We start from the raw sequence: 12995 nt of genomic DNA on the forward strand, positions 1-12995 counted from the left end.
GACTTGAGCGTCGGAGGGCCATCGTCGGGGAACCCTTCCCCGGCTCGGCACTGACGACTTGTGGTTGCAGGCTTAGCTTGTTGGAGGTCCACATCATCTTCAGTCAACATCCAGTCAGCGTGAGCATCACCTCTCCAGCGTCCATCGATTCACTCTCGGACAGGATCAGTAAAATTTGACAAAATTAAGCTAAACAATAGTAATTTGCATAAGTAATAGAAAATCATACAATTTTTATGAATAATTTGACAAACTTCACTCAAAGTAGTCACAACAAAATTAAGATAAAATTAATCCAATTTATAAGAAATTAGATTGTAGTGTTTGAAATATCTTTAATGAATCACATAGATGATATCGAAGTGACAAAATATAGAGAGTATTCCATAGGAATTATTGCAACTTAATGTGCAACTAGAATTTAACTATATAAAGAATTGTATATGTACTATATAAACATGAACAAATCATCATCTTCCACGGAGAAGTAAACTTTAAGCACTTCTTAATCATAATAATATTGCAAATTTTAAAAATTAGGGAATGAGCTAGGGTATTGAAGCTTCAAACTATTAGAATTGCTACCAAAGTAAATAAGAAACTATGTATGATCTAGCATTGTAGTAGTAATAGTAGTGTAATCAAGAACAACAAAGCTCCAACACAGGCATAGAGAACAACAATGATATATCAGTGAATATAGATGAAGAAAGCCAGATGCCACTGCCAACTAAGGGCACGGCCAGACAGCTGGCCAAGGATACGATCCTTGGCTGGCTGCGGCTGCCGTGCTTGGAGAAGGGGAGAGAGGGGGAGGAAGAAAGGTACCGAGTTTGACGGAGATGAAGTTGTTGGTGATCGTCGACTTCAGGAGGGGAAGGAGATGCGCTGTCGGCGACCATTGACAACGGAAGCAGCAAGGTTTGACTGGAGTTGGGTTAGGCCAGATCACATCTCAATAATGCTTTGCAAATCACGAGGATACTGCACACATCTTAAAGATGTCATGATGCATTGAGATGTGATCTGACCCGTCCGATCGGCAGTGGAACATGGGGACAGAAAGAAATGGAGACAGAGGATCCGAACTATCGGCGAGTGGGGATTGACAATCTTTGTCGTTTTCTTTGTGGGACACGGGGATAGACGTAATTTCGGGACAGAGGATCCGAGCTGAAGCGAAGATATCATAGTTGCGTGAGAGATGTACAATTAATTTTTATTTGAGCCTGGTAAGGAGATTGGTAGATACTCAGAAGACCCTATTTGGATGGCCAAGATGAACTTATATATTTTTATATTTCTTTTCTAGTGGGAGATCGATGCCTCTGGGATGATTTAGGCAGTAGTATTTGGAGTCCGACGAACTCGTATCGAGTCGGTCCGAATTTTCAAGAGTATTACTCCATCATCCTACATTGCTGGTCTGCCACCTCTCCTGCTTTTATGCCTGTGTGCTTGCTTTTATGACGCTTGGAGTGGAAACATAACAAAGTCCACAACAGAGCAACACACAGGGGAGGCCAGGAAGATGTGCGGTTGTTGATCGGTTTACTCAGGTTCAAGTAATAAGTTATTGCTGAAAAAAAACAGAATTTTTTGTAAATATGGGTGACAGTGCAAACAGGCGATTATCTATTTTTATTACTTAAAAACAAAATGGGATTATAAAAAAGAAATCCGAGCATAAGAATGCCAGATTTCACCGGTTTGACCAGTCCAGTTACGTTGTATGACATGAACTGGCCAGCCACGGAATTCTTCGGGTTCGACCGCGTGTACTCTGAGCCGTTCCAATTGGACTCACCTAATTAATAAGTATTAGCAGCTCCCGATCTACGCCGTAACCCACACCGAGAAGACGAGGAGAGGAAGAGAGAGAAACCGGGGACAGCGGAGCGGATGCCGACGGTCGCCGCGTTGCTTCCCCAGGCCACGTTCTTCTCGCGGCCACGCCCACTGCCGTTGTCAATCACCTCCCTGTATGACCTTCACGTTGCCCATCTCCTCTCACCTTTTGGGCGCTCGAAGACCCGGCTGCCCCTCGTCCTCGCCTGCTCTGCAGTCCCCTTCAACGAATTTGACGCCAAGGTCAGATCCAAGATCCACTCATCCAAGGTTAGTAATTTTCTTTTCCATTTAATCTCCGTATAGTGGGTTACCAGAAAAGATACGAATCTATGGGCATCGTGGTGTACTATGTTGGTTTATTTCGACTAGATCGGATTCACAGGAGGAAAATCATATTCAGGAAGCAATTTTTGGGAAAGTTGGGTAATATGAATTACCCAGTATGACCAGTCGAATGAGATGAAATTCGGCTAAGGACAACAATTCTCTGCCGGGTTTCTACTTGTTCCAAAAGTTTAATATTAGGAAATGAGCCAATCTTTACTTGTAATAATTGAATTCGCTCCTTGAATATCAATATAGGTTCTATTTTTCGCCTATAAATTTCTAGAAAGTGAATTAAGTGTCATAAAAAAAATTGTGTGGCCAATTTTTAGAACTTCGCCCTGAACCAATTACTTGAGCATAGTTTGTATTTCATCTCTCTCTCTCTCTCTCTTGCTGCTTGGCGATATGAAATGTATAACTGCTTTGAGATGAAATGTATGCAGTGACCTTTCCATAAAATATTATCAGCAATCACTTTCGTTCCAAATTATTTCCACTATGCTAAATTGCATCGAAGGTTCAATTCATGGATTTTGTCATTTGGCGGAGTGCTGACATTCTTTCATGACACAGAGTGACGCAATAACTAAATCACATGTTTATCTTGATATTGCTTTGTCAATTTCTGCCTTGTGGAAATAAGTTTCTCAGCATTTGTTCTGGATTAGTTTTCGCATTAGGATATCACTTAGTTAACTCCAAGATCTTTCATCCATATCTACCTTCTATGATAATTCTTTGTTTTTCAGAAATCCTCACTATTAAGCTTGGTAGATGAGATTGAACCTTTGGATCTGAGACGCATCCAAAAAGATGTTCCACCTAACACAGTCAGCGCAATGAAAAGAACTATTTCAAGCATGCTGGGTCTTCTTCCATCCAACCAATTCAATGTGACAGTTGAAGTTCTTTGGGAATCACTTTTCAAGTTACTAATTTCTTCAATAAAAACAGGGTATGCAAATAGTTAGCTTTCACCTTTTCAAATATTCTGTGTAGCATCTGTAAAATTATTTTTGAGTCTATAATTTAAATATTACTAGTGCACAAATGTTCTTGTTTATTTATTTTTATCACGGTGCACTTTTCTTTCCAGATAATCACAACCAGTGGCCTTGTATTGGATCAAAGACATTTTATTATTTCCGTGTTACCTTTTTGGAGTTCATCAATTTGAGTTTTTATGAGGAATTTCAAAGTAGATATCTTGGTCAATTGAATCAACTAAGGGATTGGAACACAAAGGGATGTCTATTTCATTACATAATACTTTCTTGTTTTCTTAAGAGGAAGAATAGAAACAAGGAAAGAAATAACAACATAAAAATACTTGTCTTTTAGGATCAAATGAAGAATGTGCTTAGCAGGAAAACCTTTTTTGTGAGTCTAGGAATTAATTATTCCCAAGCGTGTTCATAATATGGCATTCCTAAATGTATGAGGGAAACATTTTTTTGCAGTGAGAGAGAGGAATAAATTGTTAGTGTTAGCCCTTGGAGTCAATTATAAGATGATTGACAAGGAAACTTTTGTATCATATTTCATCAATAAAAGGTAAAGTTTATGGTTATTATTTACTTCAAATCTGTACCAAATGAATAAGTATAATAATGTCCTAAAGTAGTAGGTTCTAGTGTACAGCATATCAATTGGTCAAATTGATAGTGGAAGACTATATATAGAACACCATTCTTAACTATTTCTAGTCAAGCATTAATATACGTGGACAATATTAATGCGTTGATACTAACATTTAGGTCAATTAATGATTGAATCTCACAAGTCATGAATATAAGATATCAAGTTGACACATGAGTATATATTAGAGAATATGTACTGAATTGATCCGCCATGAGAATATTTAATGGATTGTTATGTGAGTATCATAAATATTCTCATTGTGACTATTGGTATGAATAGTCTTTGTACCTGAAGTTACTACGGTTTCTTACATAAAAAGTTGTGTACTTTGGTATCGGCAAACCTTACCTGTAATAAGATGGACTTTAAAGTCGATCATTGGTATGCAATAAGTTATGTGAAGGGATGTGAGTGATGTAGATGGAATCTATCTCTTCCATATGACAGAGGTGATATCTATGGGCCCCTTGATTAAGTAGGATACAAGAATTCATGGTCATTCTCAAATTAGTCAATATGAGATATTGAGCTTATTTTATTGAGTGTGTCTACTTAGAGATCAAGAAACACAAAGATTGATAAGGAGATGACACGGTCTATGTCTCATAGATCAATCTAGATATCAAGGATAGAATGACCAAGTTATACAAGATAATAAACATAGAAAGGTTAGGTCGGATCTCGACATTCTCGTCACTTGGGTAACCAATGCATTGTTAGATGTCTCTCATTGCATATGTATCTAAAATGGTTTTAGAGATATTGTCAACATTACGAGAACCTATTGGATTACACACAAAGAATATGTTGATTTGGAGATGAGTTTATTTTAGTTTGACTAAAATATGATGGACCCTAAGATTATAGGGTTCGGTCTAATCCGAATTAGACTCATTGAGTTAGACTAAAATGAATCCAACCATTGGATTATTGGATTGAGTCTAATTCGAATTAGACTCATTGGATTAGACTCAATCACTGTCCATTAATAGAGATTAATGTGGCATTAATGAAAAAGAGACCAAAAGGAAAAAAAATCTTTGTATTCATTCGATTAGTACAAAAGTTATTTTGCAATGCATTTTCAAATGAATTTTTTTCTAGTCTTCCTCTTCTTCTCTTGGCCGAACCATCCAAGTTGCTAGCACAACGAAGGTGGTTCTTCTCCAAAATCGAGTTCGTGCAACGAACATGGAACCTGTTCGTGTAGATGCTGAAGAGGCGCGATCATTCTGATCGTACTGAGATTTGTCGAATCAAAGTTGCCGCCGGGATTGTACCGTTCATGCAACAAAGGTAGTCATTCTATCAAACTTTGTATACTGTATTCGCATGGATATTTGGAGGGATTGATTTTTCCGCCACATATATTTATTGTTTTTCACAAAAGATCTCTACATAAATGTTCTGCTAAGACCGCTTAGGATGGACCCCATGCAGAAGTTGTTCCATCCAAACAATGCCATCACTCTAGAGAATATTGTATTTGCTGGATCGGCAATATATGGTGCTAAAATCATTTCCTGGTCACCATTTACAATCCTAAAGTAAAGATTTCATAGCCATGATACTTGGCCCGTGCTTATTCTATTTTTATAAGGTTACTTTGAATGCAATGAGTTTTAACAAATTTTAACCTGTCAACTCTGTTTGTCTGTCTCACCTTGACTAGTTTAACTGATAATTTTAATCTTAGCACTGAGTACATAATTTGAATTATGCTTGCAGGTACACATTGTGCAATGCAGAATATAGACTTTGTCTTGAAAAGAATATAGATATTCCTGAAAAGAATGTAGATCATGATGAAAAAGGAAAAACAGATACTTCAGGAATTGAGAATACTGATATTTTCTCTGAAAGGACTAATGCAATGTTCAACTCTTTGGAGGAAAAGGATGTTCTAAAAGATCATAATAAGCATAATATGCATGAACATGATGAATCATGTGAGGATATGAGCACTAAAATTTGTGGTAATCTGACACCTCAAGCCATAGAATATATTCAGCAGCTGCAATCTAAGTTGAGATCTGTGGAAAAGGTACTATGTTTTATATGCAACAATAGTGTTCTAAGTTTGCAATCTTCCACAAATTAAGAGATTTCCTTCAACAAGAAAATGTCTCTTACTAAATTTTCAGTTTTGAACAAGTCTCTTTCTTTGCTGAAGAAGTACAAATGGTTGGTTTGCTGTCCCAATTTTGAAGCAAGGGAAATATGCTATTTCCATGAAGGATTGCTGGCATTTTAAATGCACCTTTGATCTAGCGTGTTTTTCTGATTTGGATTATTTATTTTCTAATTTTCATTGGGGATGGGTTTTTAACAGAAGTCCAAAGTCTCTAATTATCTTTTTGCCATAAATAGTGATTTTCACTTTGCTTTTTTCTCTCTGGGTGGGTGTTTCCCCCTTAGTGAGGTGCCTTCGCTTATTTGTCTGTTGTGTGATACTAGCTTCTCTATTGGAATAAATGGCCTTGTGCCACCTTTTGAATGAAAAAACAAAGGTAAACTGTAGTGATTATATTTCTTGTTTGAATTATAAAGCTGTGGAGCTAAGTCCTCAGTCCATTCAGAGTAATCTGAGTGCATGGAATTTGACAAAAAAAATGTACAAATTGATGGTAAAGTGTGTAACAAAGTGATGGTCCACTTCTATAGGCTTATTTGGGTAATAGTGTAATCAAGGTTTAAAATTTCGACCCGTGCCGAGGTTTCAGTTTTGGATCGGAATGATACGATTTTGGTACTGTATCGTGCCGTGTCGATATAATTTCGGTATTTTTTAAATATAAAATATATTAATTAAAAAAATAAAATATTTAACATAAATATTTAAAAAATAAACAATATAAAAACTAATCTTTAAAAAAGGAAAAGATATGAAAATAGATAAATAAATAAATACAAATTTTATTATAATTTTTAAATTTAAATAAATAAAATATAAAATTAATTAGATAATTTTATTAGGGTTTAATAAAGGCTCTTTAGATTATCTCCATCTTATCTAGGAGTTGATTGAAATAATTAACCTAAGTTTAATTAAAAAAAAATCCGAAATCCAACACCACTCGTGAGCTTGTGCGACTTTGGCACTGCCGCAGGGTTGTGCGACCCCTTAGCCATGGCCACGAGGATCGCGTGACTCCTCCGGTGTGACCGCGGTGGTCGTGTGACCCCTTTGCAGTGCCCGCAGGGTTACGTGGCGTCTCCGAGGCGGCAGCGGAAGGGTTATGCAACCCCTTCGCTGCTGTTGCAGGGTCGAGCGACCCCTCCATTGCGGCCATGGGTCGCGCAACACGTCGCAGCCGTTGCGGATCTGGTGTCGGGGTAGTGCCGGTGTCGGTCGCTGAGTGGAACAAGATGTTTCGCCCGTTTCGATCGTCTCGGCACGACACTTTAAACCATGAGTGTAATTATTTTGAATTTGTCACCACAGATGTTGTATTGGCTTATTTGGGATGGGTAGCTCATAAATAAGAGCAACTTTTGCCAACTAATGTCACATAACTCATAGCAGTTATTCTTATGCTGGCTAGCATTCCTGTCTTGTTATTTGTCTTATTAGCATCATCAAATTGCAGATGTATTTTTCATCTCTCTGTCTTCTTGATCTTCCTATACCATATGACCTATTTCTACTACAAATAATGTCTTGACACAGATACCCCTACTCTTACATTCACTTTTTAGTTTGTACTATTATCATTTCCAGTTTAAAAAATCGATACATTTCAAATGATAATTTGTCAGATTTTGCTTACCATTGTTCATAATGTTATGAATCTCCAGGACTTATATGCTATGAAAAGGAAACATTCTGCCCTTCAGATGCAACAGTTTGTAGGAGACGAAAAAAATGAGCTATTGGATTATTTGAGATCATTGCAACCTGAGAAGGTGAGATATACTACTACGTGCAACTATTCCCACTATGTTGAATTTCTAGTAAGCTTGCAGCTCATCTTGATGCTATCAACCAGTGTTGTTGTGTGCTTCATGTTAATTCACAAAGTTCTGGGGTTTTCTCCGACCATTTTCCAGATTTAAAACGGTGCAAATTTATATAGAATCTACACAATCTAGTTAAAGAAATTTATTTATTTTTCTTAATTTTGGGAGGAGATATTTCCATCAATATGAATCACTCCCCATGTGATTTGGATTTGGCAAAAGCAGGAGAACCTGACAAGACTTATAAAACCAAAGTTCAGATTTTTTTTTTTTACTTTTTTTTGTACTTGAGAACTTATGAGTTTCAGGGTTTTGTTCTTAAGACCTTATGAAATTTACTGATTTAGCATTTTATTGTAAAAAGTGAGTTTTTTTAAGCTAATAGCTTGTTTGATTAATGTGGTATATTTTAATTGATTTTTTTTCCTGCAGGTTGCTGAAATTTCTGAGCTGACCTGCTCTGAGGTAGACGATGTGATTCACTCAGTAGGACATAGTCTACTCGCAACTCTATCGCCAAAAATGTATTCTAGGCCACCACAACAATCCGAAAACATGACAGCCGGGATCTTAAACGCATGGAACGATGACTCTTCAGAACATGTCGATAACACCTACCTTAAGTTTCAGCCTATGGTTACAGTCCCTAGGGATTTTCTTGCACGCCTTCTTTTCTGGTATGAATGACATATCAAAGAACTTACACAGTTGCAGCTTATGCTCTGTAATTCTCTAATTTGAAACCCTTGTGCTGGTACTAGGTGCATGTTATTGGGCCATTACATTAGAGGCCTCGAGTTCAGGCTAGGGCTTGTGCAACTATTCAACATATCCGACAATTAACGAGCTACATCAGCAGATGGCACCGCCGAGTAAGTAATACATGTTTTTGTAGGAGAGGCCCATATAATAATTCAAGTTCTTCCCCTTATTCAGTAAGAACAAGCTCAATGACACTGATTTGGGTTATTAGCAAGCCGGGCAAAGATACTTCCTTCAACCCCTGCAAAATCTGGTAGCACAAAGCATCGTGTCCTTTAAACTAACTAATGTAGGAACATCTGGTCGGCAGAAGTTACTGCAAGTCTGTCTTAGTGAGTAGGCGCCAAAAATGTAAATAGCGTCTGTAAATACTTGAAATAAGTGCTACAAAGAGATTGGTTATCGTAGATGCATTCATGTTAGGGACTCTCAAGTACATGCCTTTTGACAACTTTATTTATGTCTAAGAACGTGCATCCCGCAGGCCAACCGCAATCAAGTGCAGTCTTTCTTTGGTGTTTCTATTTATCCAGACCCCTCTGTCAGACTCCTCGCAACTTGAAATCTCTATCAGACAACTGGATTGCATGGTAAAAGTTAATTGCTGGGGCTTTAAAATCTTGTCTACCGGCACAAGTATGCTGGCTCATCATGGCTAGAAAATTTTCAGACTTGTCTGCCTGCTTGTTGTGCACTTGGTAAGTTACAGAGCAGAAATTAAAAATGTTTCAGCATGATTCCCGGAGGATGAGCCTACAAAATCCTGGAATTCAAATTGATTGCCACCAAATATTCATTGTGTTCCACCTTTGTTTGCCCATGTTTTTGTGCCAATAATTGCACAGGCCAACGACGTGCGTTACCGATTGAGACTGGCATGTACCAGGTTAAGTCACTGCCGTTGCGTTGGCCTTTTATTTTTATTTTTATTTTTATATTTTTACGCGCCTAAAGGTATTTAATGTTGTAGATAGGGTTATCCCTTCAACGTCCTGGATAAGATGTTGTGTAAGGCGCCCATAACTAGCGACCATGCCAGCTTCTAAGTTCTAACCTCTTTCGTTGACCTACTTTTTCAACTTTTGTTTTCGTTGACATTATTGTTCAATCTGTCTACACTTATCTCGTCCTTAGTGATAATAACAATTCTGAATCCGCGTTTCATCCATTGTTTATCCATCCGTTCTTTTTATTTTATTATTATTATTATTATTATTACAAAATCACCTAGTTATTCAACATAAGAAGAAGGGTGGGTGACTGCTCTAATAACATTAGCTGTACAAAGTATTGAAGTGAGAAACCAACATTTTAAAAACACATTACATATATATAGTTAACTACATTACATTTCCGAACAAATAACCTGAGCAGAGAGATAGTGATGGATCGATCCTATTCTGAAGTCATCGACGGGTGATGGCATGCCATTTTTTTTTATTATTCTTCGCCGTTGACACCGTTTTAATCCTAATCCTATCCGCTACATTTTATATTTATTTATACATACTACCTAATCGACCATTTTAATTTATAAGCTTGTTGTTAATGGGGGCCCAATTGGGGCAGCTCTGGCTGAAGTGGGCCTCCACGACTCTGGAGTCCAAGAGATCGATAATGGGTGGGAAGGTGACGCAGCGTGGGACCTTGTACTGGTTGATGGAGGCGCCCCGGGAGAGCGCGTAGTCCATGAGCTCATCGAACGTGCCGCCGCCCACCACCCTGATTTCCAGCGGCCCGATGGAGCCGTCCGCCACCCGGCTCTGTCGGTACACCGTGTTCATCGCCTCTTCCATCTCCAGGCAGCATGCCTGCAGTGTCTCTGCCGGCGGCCAGTGCCCCCCTTCCCCTTCCTTCACCAGCAGCTCCCAGTAGATGACGTAATGCCCCGGAATGACCTTCGTATCCGCCTGGCTCGTGTACTCCACCACCGTCGTTCCCCACGGCCGCAGAAGCGCCGCTGCCCGCTCCACCGCAGCCTGCAGCTCCGCCTCGTCGGTTTTGTCTGACTCGATGCTCAGCAGCACGTTCTTCCTCCGCACGAACCGGAACTCCGGCGCCGCGTTGTGAAACCCCGTCACCTGGAAGATGTATGTCGCTTTGAAATATTAAATATTGCATTACCAAATTGATTATATAGAGCAATAAGTTGATTAATTACCTGGAGAATGTCGCCGACGCGGTAGCGGCAGAGGCCGGCGTAGGTGGTGACAACAAGCTCATAATGCTTACCGACCTCGACGTCGGCCAGGTCGACGAGCTGCGGCGCCGCTCCGCCAGCGACGGCGGAGCCATCCTCGTGGGGAAGGAACTCGAAGTAGCCCATCATAGGCATGATGGTGTAGGAAACTTCACTGGGCTTGCACATCGGCCGGAGGTTGAGTCCAAAATAGCACTCCGACGAGGCGTACATGGTGCACGTCATCGGCAGCCTGCCGCCGTAGTACTCCAGTGTCGGAATATACTGCGCCATCGCTCCCGTCACAATCACGTCTAGGTACTTGGTATTGGGCCAGATCCGCTTCACGATCCCGGCCCAGTCGCCTCCCGCACACTCCGCCTCGATGAACTCCGCGAGCGCCGGGTCGGGCCTCAGGAGCTCCGCCACCGCCTCGCGGATAGCGGGGTCGGTGATTTTGGGAGTGAGGACGCCGGCAAAGATGTCGGCGGCGAGGTCGTGCCAGTGGAGCTGGAGGAAGCGGATAGCTCGGAGAAGACCGGAGGCGAAGACAGCGCCGACACGGAGGACGGCAAGGCGATCGATGAGGCCGCAGAGCATCTGCGTGTACATGCTCTGGAATGCGTCGGCGCAGAGGATAGCGGCGGTGGGACTCGTGTAGACGTTGTAGGGGTCGAACGGGCGCGACCGGAAGTGGTCGCTCTTGTAGTAGCTAGTGAGCACCGGCCTCGCCGGCAGGCCCCCAGACGTCCGGCTCTCCGACTTCACGAACAAGAAGTAGAGTGCCTTCCCCTTGTCCAATCCCGGCACGTACCTAACCAAGAATCCATGGAAAATTTTATTAATTATCTTGTCAAAGATTAATAAGTTAAGGTACTAGAGATTAATTAAACGAATCAGCATCGGTCTGATGTAAACAACAATAATTGAGGATGTTTAATTAATAAACCGCTATAATCATGCATCTTTAAAATCAACTTTTGCAAGAAGAGCTAAAGCTTTGTTTATGGAAGCTCGATTTGGTGGTTGCAACTGAGATTATAGAACCTAGAAGAAGAAAACATATATAATTAATTTGTTGAAACTGGAGATTAATTACCCAAGGATTCGCATGGATCATATACCATGAAATATTCTTCGAAGAAAAGACAAAAAGAGAGAGAGAGAGAGAGAGGAGGAGGAGGAGGAAAAGGCAGCAGTACGGACGGGTTCATAACAGGCATCAAAAGACTGTAGAGGAGTTGCCGCCGGTCGAGCTCCGCTTGGATGGTCGGCATCAGCTTCCTCTCGCCGGCCGACGTCCCCGAACTACATCCGCAAGAGTCAATATTAACCACAAATTAAGAATAAAAATAAGCCAGAAATTATTGAAAGAAATGATCGGCTGATAATTAATTACCTTGTTAGGAACTCCGAGATGGGGTGGCCGGATAGGATGGCGGAGCGGTCGCCGTTGGCGATCCTCTGGATCTCCGGTTGAAGGTCCTCGTACGTGACCATCGGAATTTTGGACTTGAAGGTGGCGCGGTCGGTGGCGCCTCGGAGCTCGTACCGGCCCAGGTACTCTGTTTCGGCGTTCTGCGTCAGGATCTCAGCCAGCACCCGCTCTTGCTCCTTGTGAACGTTCACCGTCATCTCCTCGATGAACGCGAGTTTCTCGGCGTCCTTCTCGCACGCCGCCGGCCCTAGCTTGGTGGTCGCCGGCGCCGCCGTCGTGCTCGCCGCCTTCAGCACCGCCATTGATTCGATTTGATCAAGTAGCACAGATGAGATCTCGATGGTTGTGGGTGGGAGGGGAATCGAGGAGGAGGGTTTATTTATAGGACGGGCGAGGGGGATGGAGCCATGCACGTAGGCGGCGGAGGGAGGCGTAGGCGAGGCCAGGGGCGTGTCGGGGAGGAGAGGGGGCAACCGGTGTCCCGCGTGGCGTCAGTGTCCGGAAAGGATCCGACAGCGGTGGGCCTCGGTGCTGGCCACGTAGGCAGCGGCCACGTCGGAGCACTGTCGCGGCTCGCGTCACCCGCGGTGGCCCGCGACAGCGACGGCCAGCCGGCGTCACAGAAAGCTGCCGCTCCGGCTGACGTCGGGCCCCGCCTTTGGCTTCCCCGCGCATAGTGTACGCGTGTCGAGTAGCCGGAACGCTGCGACGCTGTGCCGTGTCCGGAGCACCGCACGCTACCTTTTAGCCTCGAAAATTTGGATGCATTTTCTTTTTCTGAAAATAAATCAATGAATAAATAAATATATAAAAACCGATATCTTCCAGATTTGTTCT

General features: G+C 41.6%; 2 protein-coding genes across 2 annotated transcripts; one reads left to right on the forward strand and one right to left on the reverse strand.

Annotated features, from left to right (window-relative positions):
- Positions 1-1829: 1829 nt before the first annotated feature.
- Positions 1830-8948, forward strand: LOC121975517. Its single transcript, XM_042527221.1, has 6 exons — positions 1830-2118; positions 2928-3133; positions 5548-5863; positions 7618-7725; positions 8212-8456; positions 8541-8948. Exons 1-6 carry the CDS (start codon positions 1903-1905, stop codon positions 8620-8622), a joined length of 1173 nt encoding a protein of 390 aa, XP_042383155.1. The 5' UTR covers positions 1830-1902; the 3' UTR covers positions 8623-8948.
- An 889-nt stretch (positions 8949-9837) lies between these two features.
- LOC121975524 (indole-3-acetic acid-amido synthetase GH3.8-like) lies at positions 9838-12504 on the reverse strand. The gene is made up of 4 exons (XM_042527233.1): positions 12120-12504; positions 11927-12028; positions 10703-11534; positions 9838-10622 (listed from the first exon to the last, which is right to left on the reverse strand). The coding sequence occupies exons 1-4, from the start codon at positions 12458-12460 to the stop codon at positions 10068-10070; spliced, it is 1830 nt and encodes a 609-aa protein (XP_042383167.1). The 5' UTR covers positions 12461-12504; the 3' UTR covers positions 9838-10067.
- Positions 12505-12995: the final 491 nt, after the last annotated feature.

The sequence above is a fragment of the Zingiber officinale genome, chromosome 1B (assembly GCF_018446385.1).
Source record: "Zingiber officinale cultivar Zhangliang chromosome 1B, Zo_v1.1, whole genome shotgun sequence".
NCBI classification, from domain to species: Eukaryota; Viridiplantae; Streptophyta; class Magnoliopsida; order Zingiberales; family Zingiberaceae; genus Zingiber; species Zingiber officinale.